General features: G+C 47.2%; 1 protein-coding gene and 1 long non-coding RNA gene across 3 annotated transcripts in view; one reads left to right on the top strand and one right to left on the bottom strand.

Moving 5' to 3' along the window:
* The window catches only part of LOC140391505 (Golgi pH regulator), a 74,147-nt gene extending 73,288 nt beyond the window's left edge, over positions 1–859 (bottom strand). The window contains exon 1 of the mRNA XM_072476043.1: positions 759–859. Coding sequence (XP_072332144.1) covers positions 759–800 — 42 coding nt within the window. The 5' untranslated portion in view covers positions 801–859. The remainder of the gene's footprint in view (positions 1–758) is intronic.
* LOC140391507 (uncharacterized) lies at positions 497–12,729 on the top strand. Of its 2 annotated transcripts, none has more exons than XR_011935095.1 (3): positions 497–918; positions 8,073–8,215; positions 10,603–12,729. It is a non-coding gene; the product is annotated as an uncharacterized lncRNA (long non-coding RNA). The 2 variants fall into 2 exon arrangements; XR_011935094.1 differs by having other exon boundaries at positions 8,073–8,197.
* The last annotated feature ends 3,379 nt before the right edge of the window (positions 12,730–16,108 follow it).

Raw genomic sequence — 16,108 nt, forward strand, 5'->3', positions numbered from 1 at the left:
GTGACTTTCTGGAGTTTGCACCCCATGTATGCGTGGGTTTACACAAAGCTAAATTTACACTGAAGTCTCCAAAGATGTGGAGGTTAGGTTCCGGGAATGGGGCGGGTGGGGAGTGGGCCTCGGTCAAGTGTTCTTTAGGAGCATGGGCACAGACTCGATGGGCCGAACGGCCTCCACCTGAATTGTAGGGAAATGAAAAATGAAATGAAACGAAAATCGCTTATTGTCACGAGTAGGCTTCAAATGAAGTTACTGTGAAAAGCCCCTAGTCGCCACATTCCGGCGCCTGTTCGGGGAGGCTGGTACGGGAATTGAACCGTGCCGCTGGCCTGCCTTCAAAGCCAGCGATTCAGCCCTGTGCTAAACCAGCCCCTATTTGAGGTGGTGAAGCTCGTTTGGAGCATGAACATCAGCAAAGAACAGCAGACGGGTCAAGGGGACTGTTGGGTGCTGTGAATGCTCATCTTCACTCCAATGGGCACAAACTCTTGTAGGACCAAATTACAGAGGCACACGTGCAGACAAAGATGCTGAACACAGAGGAGATCGACCCAGCAGGGGCGGGGGGAGGTGGCAGCAGCGGCACAGACATAGACTCAGAAAGTGGCAGCGGGCCCGGGTACAGCGGGTGGGCCCTCCGGCCCTGCCCGGGGTGAGTGTCCGGTATACGGCCCTGGTCAGGATGGCTGTCCGGCCACCGGCCCGGGGTGAGTGTCCGGGCCCGGGGGAGGGGCTGTCCGGCCTCCGGCCGCACTGACCTGCGATGAGAACATGATGACCGAGTCCACAACAAACGACATGGCTCCGAACCCGCTCCCGGCGCGTCATCAACACGCGACCAGCCTGACGTCAAAACCGCGACGGAGAGACTGGTCACCATGGCAACGGCTGGGACTCAGCTCCAGAGAAAGCAGATCAGTGAGTGCACTGTCAGAGGGTCAGTACTGAGGGAGTGCTGCACTGTCAGAGGGTCAGTACTGAGGGAGAGCCGCACTGTCAGGGTCAGTACTGAGGGAGTGTCACGCTGTCAGAGGGTCAGTACTGAGGGAGTGCTGCACTGTCAGAGGGTCAGTACTGAGGGAGTGTCACGCTGTCAGAGGGTTAGTACTGAGGGAGTGCTGCACTGTCAGAGGGTCAGTACTGAGGAAGTGCTGCACTGCCAGAGGGTCAGTACTGAGGGAGTGCCGCACTGTCAGAGGGTCAGTACTGAGGGAGTGCCGCACTGTCAGAGGGTCAGTACTGAGGGAGTGCCGCACTGTCAGAGGGTCAGTACTGAGGGAGTGCCGCACTGTCAGAGGGTCAGTAGTGAGGGAGTGCCGCACTGTCAGAGGGTCAGTACTGAGGGAGTGCCGCACTGTCAGAGGGTCAGTACTGAGGGAGTGCCGCACTGTCAGAGGGTCAGTACTGAGGGAGTGCCGCACTGTCAGAGGGTCAGTACTGAGGGAGTGCCGCACTGTCAGAGGGTCAGTACTGAGGGAGTGCTGCACTGTCAGAGGGTCAGTACTGAGGGAGTGCTGCACTGTCAGAGGGTCAGTACTGAGGGAGTGCTGCACTGTCAGAGGGTCAGTACTGAGGGAGTGCCGCACTGTCAGAGCGTCAGTACTGAGGGAGTGCTGCACTGTCAGAGGGTCAGTACTGAGGGAGTGCCGCACTGTCAGAGTGTCAGTACTGAGGGAGTGCCGCACTGTCAGAGGGTCAGTACTGAGGGAGTGCCGCACTGTCAGAGGGTCAGTGCTGAGGGAGTGCTGCACTGTCAGAGAGTCAGTACTGAGGGAGTGCTGCACTATCAAACGGTCAGGACGGATGAAGTGCTGCACTGTTGGAGGTTCAGTACTTAGGGAATGCTGCACTGTCAGAGGGTCAGTACTGAGGGAGTGCGGCACTGTCAGAGGGTCAGTACTGAGGGCGTGCCGCACTGTCAGAGGGTCAGTACTGAGGGAGTGCTGCACAGTCAGAGGGTCAGTACCGAGGGAGTGCCGCACTGTCAGAGGGTCAGTACTGAGGGAGTGCCGCACTGTCAGAGGGTCAGTACTGAGGGAGCGCCGCACTGTCAGAGGGTCAGTACTGAGGGAGTGCCGCACTGTCAGAGAGTCAGTACTGAGGGAGTGCCGCACTGTCAGAGGGTCAGTACTGAGGGAGTGCTGCACTGTCAGAGGGTCAGTACTGAGGGAGTGCCGCACTGTCAGAGGGTCAGTACTGAGGGAGTGCCGCACTGTCAGAGGGTCAGTACTGAGGGAGCGCCGCACTGTCAGAGGGTCAGTACTGAGGGAGCGCCGCACTGTCAGAGGGTCAGTACTGAGGGAGTGCTGCACTGTCAGAGGGTCAGTACTGAGGGAGTGCCGCACTGTCAGAGGGTCAGTACTGAGGGAGTGCCGCACTGTCAGAGGGTCAGTACTGAGGGAGTGCCGCACTGTCAGAGGATCAGTACTGAGGGAATGCTGCACTGTCAAAGGGTCAGTACTGACGGAGTGCCGCACTGTCAGAGGGTCAGTACTGAGGGAGGCCGGTGTTATTGGGAAGGTGGGGGAAACCTTCCTTGTGAAATCTCAAAACTGCAGGTATCTAAAGTCTTCCCCCTGCATCAACCAGTACTTCTCACCCAGCTCCTCCAAGCTTGCGAATTGTCCCCCAAGAAACAGATCCTTAATTTCCTTATTCCCCCTCTTGACCCATCTCTGTAACCTTGCATCCATCCCGCCCGACTGCTCTCATATAGGTTATAACACTCATCCCCTCCTTAAGTCCGAACATGCGGCTGTCGATTTTAGCTCGAGGCTGCCGTTTGGCGTTTTCGGGGAATGATCAGGCAGCATGTAACAGTCTGCGTTCGTCCGAACATGCGGCTGTCGATTTTAGCTCGAGGCTGCCGTTTGGCGTTTTCGGGGAATGATCAGGCAGCATGTAACAGTCTGCGTTCGGGTTGAGTGCCTCGGTGGCACCAATTCCGGTGGCTGCTCCCCTGGACCACCGTCCCGACATCACCCGGTGGCTGTATCCCATCCTTGTCACCAGTGTTGGATCTAAGGAAGCGGCCACATGAGAGCCTAAAGGATACAAAGGTTTATTTAAACGTTGAAATAAAACTCTATACCCCGCCGCTACCTGAAGGGACTCACCCGAGCTGGGGTTTTTACGTCCAAAATTGTTCCCCACTAATGAGGGAGCTCCTCCCCCACAGTAGGGTAACTTGTATTCCTCGAGAGTCACGGGGAACCTAATCGGCCCAGGCCCATGGCTGCCATATAGGTTATAACATGAAGTTTGATTCAAAGCAAGGAACTTCTCCAGGAGAAACTGTGAGAAATATTGCTAAATTGCAAGGAAGATCATTGCAGACTGTATACCAGTGACTTTAATCCACAGGCACGCTGTGAAAAAAGCATACTGCAAACTACCATTTGAACCAAAGACTTATCTTTTAGCTTTCACCCTTATTATTTTCACACTTTTACCCCTTCTTTGCTTGTCTGTCTTTTATGTGTGGATATGTTGTGGGGGTGAGACACACGCAGACACGGGGAGAATGTGCAAACTCCACACGAACAGTGACCCAGAGCCGGGATCGAACCTGGGACCACGGCGCCGTGAGGCAGCAGGGCTAACCACTGCGCCACCGTGCTGCCCTCTGGTTAATTCATTTGTGTTGTGACTCCGAGGCACATGGGGCTGGAACTGATCGTGCTCTTCCCCAGGGTGGCGTAGCGCTTGCATTGGACATGGTACAGCAAAGGTGCACAACATTGACACCTGGGATGAAGGGATTCCTCTATGATGAGAGGCTGAGTAAATTGGGCTTGCATTCTCTCGATTTTAAAAGAATTGAGAGGCAGTCTCAGTGAAATCTACAAAATTCTGAAGGGGTTTGATCAGGTGAAAGGTGAGAATTTGTTTCCATTGGTTGAGGAATCTAAAACCTGGGGCACAGTCTTGGGATAGGCCGCTGATTATTTAGGACTGAGATGAAGAGAAACTACTTCACCCAAAGGGTAATGAATCTTTGGAATTATTTACCCTAGAGGGGTGTGGATGTTCCATCATTGAATACTCTTAAGGCTGGGGTAGACAGATCTTTGGTCCCGTAGGAATTAAGTGATTTCGGAACAGTTGGGAAAATGGATCTGAAGCCAAGATCACCAGGGTATGTTGGTGTTGTAATGCAGAGCAGGCTCAATGGACGTGTGGTCTACTCCTGCTTCTATTTCTTATGTTCTTGTGTAGTAATGCTCCTCTGCACCCTCTCAAATATACCAATATCCTTCTTAAAGTGTGTGGTTTCCAGAATTTAACTATGTTTTTCCTGTTTTATCAAGGTTTGGCATAACTTCCTTGTATCTTAATCACCCTTTCAACCTGTCAGACAACCTTCAAAATATTGTGAACATGTATCTCCAGGCCTCTCTGTTCCTGCATTCCCTTTTAAATTGTACCTTTTAGTTTACATGGCCTCCTTGTTCTTCCTACCAAAATGTATCACTTCACACTCTCAGCATTGAATTTTTCCTGCCGTGCGTCTGCATGTTTCACCTGTCTGTCCAAGTCTGTCTAACGTTTGTTATTATCCCCCTTACTGTTAATTAAATTTCCCAGTTTCTTTCTGCCTTTGCATTTTTGCTGCACTATTGATCTATGACCACCAGAGAGAGTAGCAGCAAACTGCACAATGATCACATGTTCTACAATTACATGTTATATCTATATCTGATGGAAGAAATTAACAGGGAAGTCCTTTTTAAAAATGTGAATTTTGATGTGGGTCCTCATTTGACGGAGCTAGGAGCAAAGAACTGGGAGTGCAACTTCTGGTGGTGGGAAGAGGCTTTTGCACTTGTGATCAATTTGGATGGGAATGTGGCCTGGGGGTGGCAGAACAACACAATTGCAGTGGGAGGAGACTTGTGTAGTGCAGAAACACTGGCAGAAACCTCTTTGAATGAATTGTTTTTGCGCTGTGAAGTTTTAGTAATTCTGTAGGATAAATTGAGGCAAATCAGCTCCATTTCTTCAACTCTGTGGAACATCACAGTCAATTAATTCTTTTTGGGGTGTATCAATGGCTTGCACAGGCAGTTAATTTAACACACAGAAAGATCCTTCAAACAAAATGAAATAAATATTTTTCTGTAGGCTTTGCGAAGGGTCAGATTCCAATCAGCGGGCTGAGAGAACTTCCTTCCATCTAAGCAGGCTTAATGCCTCGTCCGGAAGAGAGAACCATTGACAGACAGTGTAGAGCTCCCTCAGCACTTTACAATACGTGTCAGCCAAGCGTATGTGATCCAGTGTTACACAAAATTAGGGCTCATGGGTTTGGGAGGGTAATATTTTAGCAGGAAATGTTTATTGGTTAACAGACACAAACCAGAGTAGGAATCCATGGATCGTTTGAGGGTTGGCAAGCTGTACAGCAAATGTCAATGATGGGGCTTCAGCTGTTTACAATCTATATCAATCGCTTTGATGACGGGATCGATTATAATGTATCCAAGTTTGCTGATGGCACCAAGTTAGGTAGGACAGTAAGCTGTGAGACTGCCAAGGAATATAGACAGGTTAAGTGAGTGAGCAAGAGTGTTCCAGATGGAATATCATAAGGAGCAATGTGAATTTATCCTCTTTTTGTTAGGGAAAAACAGAAATGTGGAATAGAACATTAGAATTTACAGTGCAGAAGGAGGCCATTTGGCCCATCGAGTCTGCACCAGCCCTTGGAAAGAGTATCCTACCTAAGCCCACACCTCCACCCTGTCCCTGTAACCCCACTTAACGTTTTTGGACACTAAGGTCAATTAAGCATGGCCAATCCACCGAACCCACAGATCTTTGGACTGTGGGAGGAAACCAGAGCACCCGGAGGAAACCCACGCAGACACGGGGAGAACGTGCAGACTCCGCACAGACAGTGACCCAATCCGGGAATCGAGACCCTGGAGCTGTGAAGCAACTGTGCTAACCACGGTGCTACCATGCTGTCCATAGTTTTAAAAGGTGAGATATTGGGAATTGTTGGTATCAGGGGGACCTGGGTGTCCTTGTAGCAGAGTCTCAGAAAATTAACATGCAGATAGGATGCAATTAGGAAAGCAAAGGGTACGTTAGTCTTTAAAACAAAGGGGTTGGCGAATAAGAATAAAGAAATCTTGTTGCGATTATATAGAGCCTTGGTGAGACCAGAGTACTGGTTGCAGTTCTAGTCTCCTTGCCAAAGAAAATACAAACTTTGTCTTTGAGGAAAGGCAAAGAATGTTCAGCAGACTGATTCCTGGGATGAAGAGATTGTTCTGTGAGGAGACTAAGTAAAGTAGGCCCATATTCCTTGGCGTTCAGGAGAATTAGAGGTGATCTCACTGAAACAAACAACATTTTTAAGGGATATTGATGTTTCCACTGGCTGAGGAGACATGAATGAGGAGTCGTGGTTTAGGATAAGGGGTTGATCATTTTGGACTGAAAAGAGGAGATTTCTGCACACTAAGCATTGTGAATCTTTGGAATTCACTACTCCAGAGGCTGTGGGTGCGCAGTTGTTGATTATATCCAGAATGAGATTGATAGTTTTTTGTGCATCAAGGGATATGGGGAGAGTGCAGATAATTGTAGATGATGTTAAAGATCAGCCATGGTCTTGTTAAATGGTGGAGTAGGCTCAAGAGACCAAATGGCCTTCACCAGCTCCTAATTTATTTAATTTCCCTTGGCTTAAAGGCTTAAAGCCAAGACCAAGGAGTCAGAGTGCTGTCCATTGGGCCAAGTGGACATTTGTCTTGAAGAGTGTGGCTGTGATTTAGAATGGAGCAGTATTCAAGGGATGGAAGTCGTAGAGCATTTGTCATCATTGTACAGACTCTTGTGCACGCTATTTCTTGAAATGCAATCCCTGCAAGGACCACTCCCCACACAACATATCCAGTGTGGAATTGCTGCTAAAATATAACGACAATTGTATGAATTTGTAGAGCTTGACTACTCAATTTAATGCACAAAATGTCATGGACTGTGTGCACTCCAATTCCTGATTGTGTGATTCATGTTGGGTAATGCAGAACTGCAAAAGCATTACCCCTGTATTGCTTAATGCATTTAAGTGGAAGCAAGGTAGACGCAAGAGGGAAAAGTGAATATGGATATTTCATAGAATTTACAGTGAGCTTATATGCTGATAAGGTAGATGAAGTAGGAGTGTGGAGCATGAAAGCCAGCATGAGGGCGGCACGGTAGCACAGTGGTTAGCACAGTTGCTTCACAACTCCAGGGTCCCAGGTTCGATTCCGGCTTGGGTCACTGTCTGTGTGGAGTCTGCACGTTCTCCCCGTGTCTGCGTGGGTTTCCTCCGGGTGCTCCGGTTTCCTACCACAGTCCAAAGATGTGCAGGTTAGGTGGATTGGCCATGTTAAATTGCCCTTAGTGTTCAAAAGGTTAGATGGGGTTACTGGGTTATGGGGGATAGGGTGGAGGCATGGGCTTAAGTTGGGTGCTCTTTCCAAGGGCCAGTGCAGACTCAAGGGGCCGAATGGCCTCCTGCACTGTAAATTCTATGATTCTATGAATCAGATGGGGCTGAATAGCCTCTTTTCGTGCTGTATGTTTTGTGTAATGTAATTCTTGAGCTTGGGGTTATTTTCTTTGGAATGGGAGAGGTGGAAGCAACATTTAATTGGAGTGTATAAAATAGAGGGTCCTAGATAGAGTTGAAAGGAAGGATCTATTTCTGTTCCCAGAGAGGTCAATAACCAGGATGCAGTTTTAAAGTAACTGAGAGAAGGATTAGAGGGGAGTTGAGGAGCAGTTTTTTCAGCCAGTATGTGGTGGGGGTCTGGAACTCGCTGACTCAAAGAGTGGTGAAGACAGAAACCCTCATCACATGTAAAAAATACCGGGATATACAACTGAGGTTCTGTAACCTACAGGGCAACAGACCAAGAGCTGGAAAGTGGGATTAGGCTGGATAGCTCTTTGTCTGGTGCTGCCATGTGCATAATGGGCCGAATGGCCTTTTCGATGCCATAAATCATTCTGTGTTTCTGAGGAGCCCCATGCTTTACTAGTTCCCATGTTCTTTTGTTCATAAAATACAGCTTCTCCTTAATAAAATGGTATTGCACCATTGTGTGACTCTGGATCCTTTATTCAATGGCTGTAACCTGCGGGCATTCGATTGAGGCAAACAGTTTGAATTCCTCGAGGAGATCTTTGAACGCAGGTTTGTCCATGTTACCATGTAAGTTGACGCAGCATTGCCATATAATTTTCTAGCTGCTGAGCACACAGTTAGTTTAATTCCCTGATCATAGTGATTTAAACTAGACTGTATTTGGAAAGTCCCTGATGATTTGATGTTTGTTGCTTGTTAGTTGTCTTGTGACGTCATTTCATTTTCAATCACTGCTCCATGTGGAATAAGCGTACCTTCACTGTCCCTTGTGTACGGGACTACACACACTGCTCTAACAAGAGCAAATTGCCGAATCTCACAAGCCATGTTAACAAGATTACCTCGAATGTTTGGACGAAGCATTGAAATTGCCCCCAAAATAATTCAGTGCAAATCTATACTGAGTCATGAATCTCTCAATATCAGTTCAATACTACTTGAGCTGAGTTACATACATGAGCCTTTGTTGACAATGGTCCTCACGTCACCTCTGACTTGTTCATTAATGCTGATGGGCTCAGTTGCAATAGCAACCACTGTTTGCACTTCAATGGGAATTGCATGGCAATATTGCTTGGCACACCTTTCCAGGGGATTGAGATTACCAACTGCTCATTTGAGATTCAGTGCTTTGTACGCTATTTTTCCCCAACACTTGTTTTCAGGTGCAAAGCTGTTATTTGTAAAATAGGTGACAGGAATTGTCCAACTTTCGATCCTATTTACAAATGTTGATGGCTGTAATTATAAACAGAAAATGCTGGTAATGCTCAGCAGTTCGGGCAGCACAGCTGCAGAGAGAGAGAGGAAAAGCCGAGGCTGGGGCAGCTGAAGTCCTGCCACTGGAGTTGAAGCTAGAGGTGGGTGGTGGGATCAGGGGAGACGTTCCCAATTGAGGGTGACAGCTCGCCCCCAACAGCAATCACAGAGGCGGCAGCTCAGCAGCCTCAGCCTCAGCACTGGCCATTGCTGAGATTGTAGCTTCAGTGGAGAGGGTGCCTCAATGATTGGGCACACACATGGGGCTGGTTTAGCACAGTGGGCTAAACCAGCCCCATGCTTGTGCCAGCTTGTAAAGCAGAACAAGGCCAGCAGCGCGGGTTCAATTCCCGTACCAGCCTCCCCGAACAGGCACCGGAATGTGGCGACTAGGGGGTTTTCACAGTAACTTCATTTGAAGCCTACTTGTGACAAATAATTTTAATTTCATTCATTTCATTTTCATGAAGGGGCAAGTGCATTTGAAGGATGCCAGGGAGCAGGCCCCAGATTTTGGAGAGGGTCTCGATGCACAACCGATGCCTTTGTCAAATAGGCGGAAATTTCCTCCAGAAAGTTCCTCTGTAGACCATGGAGTGCCCAAAATCCAAAGCCCCTCTTGTAGCCTGCTGGAGACCTTCGGGTTTCATTGGATTGACTCCCACACGCATGCAGTTCCACCATTCCACCACCCCGTCCCCCAACATGGGGCTCGGGAGGTGACCCTTAATTGTCCACTTAAATGATTCTATTGTTCTCCCGGCAGGTAGTCGATCTGCCAGCATTCGAGTCACTGCCAAAATGGCATCGCAGTGGAAGGATGCTGGGTGCAGTTTCCATGCCCCCAGTGCCTTCCAGTGCTATCTTGCCAGTATGTCTGCCTCCCAGCCGCTTGACAAACTGCTGGTAAAGTTCCAGCCAGTGGTTTAGGTCAATTACTGGAAAAGGTTAGAGATGTGTCAGGTTTTAAACAAGAACAGACCAAGGCAGCACGGTAGCATTGTGGATAGCACAATTGCTTCACAGCTCCAGGGTCTCAGGTTCAATACCGGCTTGGGTCACTGTCTGTGCGGAGTCTGCACATCCTCCCCGTGTGTGCGTGGGTTTCCTCCGGGTGCTCCGGTTTCCTCCCACAGTCCAAAGATGTGCAGGTTAGGTGGATTGGCCATGCTAAATTGCCCTTAGTGTCCAAAATTGCCCTTAGTGTTGGGTGGGGTTACTGGGTTATGGGGATGGGTGGAGGTGTTGACCTGGGTAGGGTGCTCTTTCCAAGAGCCGGTGCAGACTCGATGGGCTGAATGGCCTCCTTCTGCACTGTAAATTCTATGATCTATGATCTATAACAGAGGCCTGGAAAAAGGGGAAACAGAGAAAAGGCAAAAAGGGAAAGTCTGTGATAGGGAGAAATTAAATGACAGGAGAAATTAAATGACAAAAGTGGCGCACGACAACGGAGGCATTAATGGGACAAATAGAAAGCAAAAGATGAGTCTCAAGGAGGTGTAAATGGCAAATGCATTAATAAACATTTTTTTCTTTCATACTTTCAGCATCCGTAGTATTTTTTCAATTACTTTGATATTATTTTACTTGTTATTGTTGTGTCAATACGACATGAAGATGAATCCAAAACTGTGTGTAACAAAACTTTATTCTTTTTGCTATTTTCAAAATGGACTTACTGCTGAATCAAGAAAAGATAGCTGTTACAAGTCACATGACAACAGGATTGGCCCTTTGTTCAGGAAGCCACCAACAGGTTTTGTATGAACAAAAGAATCCTCCGCTCATCATTGTGGAATCTCACACCCAAATGTAAATGCATTATAATCACAAAACCAGGAGACTGACAGATTGAAACTTGTTATGCCTGCAGATTTGTTGACATCCCCATCTAATAGTTGAGACTGTCCAGGTCCATTTCAAAAGGGGACCATTGAGGGAACAATAGACATCATTTGCATTGAGATACGTTTACCTCTCTAGCAGAGTCAGACAATGCCTAGACAATGGCTTCCTGATACAAGAACCGCAATATGGCTGGCAACTCTTTTTAAAAAAACTAATTGCTGGGACATTATCAACCCTGAATTCAAAGCCAGTTCCAGACATTCAAGAAATATCCCTTCTGAAATCATCATGGAAAAGGTTAAAGCATGACTTGAGTGAACATTTTGAAATGTCTATATTCCTTTGAGACCGAGAAAGCCACAGTCTGCTGTTTAACGTCTAAGTGGTGGACATCAAGGAGCAGGACTCGAGGCTGAACAACAGCCTGTCCTCGAAATCTGTTTCTGCTCAAAGATTTCCTAGCATCACCTGCAGAACTGACCCAGTCTCTGCGTGCCAACGGCATCTTGCAGTATCAGCGCCAACTGCAAAGGAACTCTACCACTCCTGTCTTCAGCCAGCTGAAACTCTTGAGTGAAAACCTCCTCACTGGACTCTGATAATGTGAACCAATATTCATTTCTGTGGTTCTTGTAATGTTCCCATCCATGGTTGTAAAACTTTATTTTTTCCATCCTTTATTTTCTGTGTGTTGTGAGCGGAACTGTGCAAACACTCCTCCCCCTTGGTTTGAATGTGGATGAACTAACCTTCTCAGTTGATCATAATGTGAGTTTGCTGTGAGTTATTAGTAAATTTGATCACACAAACTAAAGGTTTCGGAAAAATGCCACAGCATACTTTAAAAATGAAATGAAATGAAAATCGCTTATTGTCACAAGTAGGCTTCAAATAAAGTTACTGTGAAAAGCCCCTCGTCACCACATTCCAGCGCCTGTTCGGGGAGGCTGGTGTGGGAATTGAACCCGCGCTGCTGGCCTGCTTTGGTCTGCTTTAAAAGCCAGCTATTTAGCCCTGTGCTAAACCAGCCCCTTGTAGTTTCTGCTTATGGCCAGTTGCTGAGAGGACAGAAGTTCAGTTTACCTAATTCTCTTTCCTGTCTGTAACATCATTTACCAATATTAAATATCATAGCACCAAAGTTTGCTTGTTTATATTAACAATTAGGTACATTTCCAGTGTGATTCAACCAAATAGTAAATGATTATTTCTTGAGGACATAAAAGATAATTTAATCCAATTATTAGGGAGCAGATCCAATCTAGTTCAGTAATGTCGGGAGAGATTTCAACTCACTCAAAGTCCACCCCCTCCACAGCCTTAAAATTGGGCCCATTGTCCACAATATTTCCCTAACTTCATTTGTGCTGCATGTTACATTTGGAAGAGGGTTTATACTGTTGCAGGGGTAAAATCTACCTGTTCAAAAGTGAAACTTGGTGATAAAATTGTACTGGAATTATTTCAAGAGGTGTAGTGGAAAAGAGTGATACAGTTTCTGAACATAAATGAACATTCACTGGCAACCATTTGATGCTGGTGAAGAAGATTTATTAATAACTCGCAAAAGGGAATTGGATAATGGCATAAAAAGGAAAGAAATACAGGGATATTTTTAAAGAGCAGCTGTAGTGTGATTGAATAGCCCCTTCATAGAACCAACATGGTAGGCAAATGCCATCTTCTGTTTGAATCTATGGATCGCACAAGAGGCTTTATGGGGATAAATCCTCTCTTGGCCATCATTAGCGATTGCTACAGCAGGAAAACTGGACACAGACTGAGCTGACAGGAATTTTAAGTGTGCGGGTCATATGTACCAACAGGTTTTCAGAAACATGTGACTTTTGGCTTGGTTTTCATGGTTAAATATCAAATTCCTTCAGATTATCCTTCATGTTTCCCTTGATCTCAATTCCACCCCCCACCACCCCAATGTGCCTTTTTTTTAATAAACTGGGTATACAATACTGATTTGGAGATTGATTGTCTGGTGTGTAATTAACGTGTCCAGGAAGCACTGCAGTTCCTATACAAAGCATTGACTTCACTGTTAATCATTTTGGCATGCTGCGGCATTTTTCAATTCATCTTTTGTCTTGCTATTTCGTTTTCATGAGAATTTATGGGGGGGAAATTTGAACCAAATAGATGAGATGGGAGTACTGTGCACATAGTTTTAGTCTTAATATGTAATGAGGGATATACGTGCATTGTGGGCAGTACAGCGAAGGTTCACTAAATTGGTCCCAGGGTTGAGCAGCTTGGCCTATGATGAGAGGTTGAGAAAATTGAGCCTCTATTCCCTGGAGTTTAGAAGAATGAGAGACAATCTCGTTGGAAGCCACAAAATACTGAAGGGACTTGGCAGGGTAGATCCTGAGCTTGTTTCCACTGGTCAGGAGGCACGGTCTCAGGATAAGAGGCCGATTATTCAGGACTGAGATGAGAAGAAACTTCTTCACTCAAAGGCTTGTGAACTTTTGGAATTCGAGTTGTGGATGCTCCATTGTTGAATATATTTCAGACTGAGATAGACAGATTCTTGGTCTCCGGGAGAGAGGTGGGGTGGGAGTGGATTTGAAGACTAAGATCTGGCATGATACAGAGCAAGCTCAATGGGCCATATGGTCTACTCCTGTATCAATTTCTTGTGTTCTCGGGCTACGTTGGTTTTACATTTGCCCAATTTTGCTTATGCATTGAAATAAACAATGGGTAATATTGATCAAAGTTTAAAATCAACCAGTTACACACCAGGTTTTAATGGGTTTCCCTCCTGGCAACTGAGGCTAAAATTATCCCCAAATGTGTCTGTCGAAAATAAGGAAACCGAATGTGCAGGCTTTTTGGTTTATGACCCCTGGGCTAGTGCACGGTCAATTTCAGTTCTACTTGACCTGGAGTCTTAACACAATGGAAACCAATAAATCATTCTTAGAAAAGCACCCAAAGTCTTTGGCCCTTAGCTGCCCAATAACTATAGCATCTTCTGTATCTTCTGCCTGAACCTTCCATCAGGCAGAAGATAAAGAAGTCTGAAGACCCACACATCCAGACATAGGAGTAGCTTCTTCCCCACAGCTACTGGACTCCTCAACGACTCCCCCTCAGTCTGATCTGTTCCCTGTAAGAACACTATTCACGACACTCTATGCTGCTCTTGCTTATGTATTTGCTTTGTTTGGTCCTTGTCCACACTGTAACCAATTACTATTTGTCGATGTAATTTATCGATTATTCTTTTTGTCTACTGTGTAAATTCCCTTGGCCGCAGAAAAATTATTTTTACTGTACTTCGGTACATGTGACAATAAATCAATCAGTCACCAGGTTTATAAATTTAAATACAATCAATTTTATTAATAGTAGCTATAATTAAATATGCAGCAGATACAACGGGTTAACTATTATCCAATTCCTTACCCCCCCCCACTTAAACACGCCCCACCCTCATATATATATAAAGTGTGTGTGTATATATATATATATATATATACACACACACAGAAGGCAGACAACACCGAGGGGAAAAGGGGTGTAAAATAATAAGTAAAGTAAAAAGATAAGAGTCTTTTTTTCAGATAGTTGTTTCTAGCACATTTTCCTTAAAGGCTTTCAGTTTGAGATTTCTGTTTCCCGCCTGTAATGGGTTTCACTGTAGATTCATTCAGCTTCCTACAGTTTCATAAATTCAGCAGCTTTTCTGGAGAAAGACTGAGTGAGAGGAGGTCATTCTCCCTGAGTGTCCAGGTCTCCAACTGTGTTTCCCCTGGCTCTCTGAAAGTCAGGCAGGACCCAATCATCGCCTGTTACCAGGCAGAATATTGCCTTTTGGCCAATTCACTGGTCACCAGCCAACCAATCGAACCGTGTGCCACTGATCTCTCGGGCGCCGTAAAGTCCTGCTGTCCGAAAGCTAGCAGAGTATTCTCTTTTCTAAATTTTGAATTCTGTGTTTGACTTAAGGATATATGTCCATTAAACATCCATGGACCAAAATGATAACAGCAAAAATAAAGAAAGGGAAAATAAGGGAATTAACAAGAAGGACCCCTGGGAAGGTTTGGGTTTGGTGAGGGCTTCATTGACTGGGTGCGGTTGCTCTATCAGGCACCAGTAGCGACTGTGCGTACAAACCGGCTGAGGTCGGGGTATTTTAAACTACACCGAGGGACGAGGCAAGGGTGCCCCCTCTCCCCGTTACTGTTTGCTCTGGCCATAGACCCATTGGCAATGGCGTTAAGAGCCTCTAGGAACTGGAAAAGGCTGTTTCGGGGCGGGGTGGGGTGGGGGGGGGGGGGGGAGCACCGGGTCTCGCTTTACGCAGATGACCTGCTCTTGTACATTTCGGACCCGTTGGAGGGGATGATGGAAGTTATGCAGATCCTCTGGGAATTTGGTAATTTTTCGGGGTATAAATTGAACATGGGGAAAAGCGAAATGTTCGCGATCCAGGCAAGAGGGCAGGAGAAGAGACTGGGAGAGCTGCCGCTTAGAATGGTAGGAAGGAGCTTTCGGTATCTGGGAATCCAGGTGGCCCGGGAATGGGAGGCACTGCACAAGTTAAACCTATCCCGGCTGGTAGAACAAATGAAAGAGGACTTTAAGAGATGGGACATGCTCCCACTATAACTGGCGGGGAGGGTACAGACTGTGAAAATGACGGTCCTCCCCAGATTTCTGTTTGTCTTTCAGTGCCTCCCCATCTTCATCCCTAAAGCCTTTTTCAAGCGGGTGAATAAGGTTATTTCGGGCTTTGTGTGGGCGAGTAAAACCCCGCGAGTGAAGAAAGTGTTGCTGGAGCGCAGTCGGAGGGAGGGTGGGTTGGTGCTGCCGAACCTCTGCAATTACTACTGGGCGGCTAATATAGCCATAATTAGGAAGTGGGTAGTGGGGGAGGGGTCGGTATGGGAGTGGATGGAGGCGGCGTCATGTAAAGACACAAGTTTGGGAGCACTGATAACGGCACCTCTTCCATTCTCGCCGGCCCAATACTCCATGGGCGAGATTCTCCACTCCCGCGCCGGTTGGGAGAATCGCCTGGGCCGCCAAGATTTCCAGGGACACCGGTCCGACGCCCTCCCGCGATTCTCCAAAGCAGCGGGAATAGCCCCGTCGAGTTCCGCGGGCCACAGGCCGGAGAATCGCCGGAGACACCCAAAATGGCGATTCTCCGGCACCCCCGCTATTCTCAGGCCCGTATGGGCCGAGCGGCCAGGCCAAAACGGCGGGTTCCCCCCGGCGCCGTCCACACCTGGTCGCTGCCGTCGGGAACAGCGCGGGAACGCTGGGGGGGCGGCCTGCGAGGGGGGGGGAGGGGGGATCCTGCACCGGGGGGTACCTCAA

The sequence above is a fragment of the Scyliorhinus torazame genome, chromosome 15, assembly GCF_047496885.1.
Source record: "Scyliorhinus torazame isolate Kashiwa2021f chromosome 15, sScyTor2.1, whole genome shotgun sequence".
Lineage (NCBI taxonomy): Eukaryota > Metazoa > Chordata > Chondrichthyes > Carcharhiniformes > Scyliorhinidae > Scyliorhinus > Scyliorhinus torazame.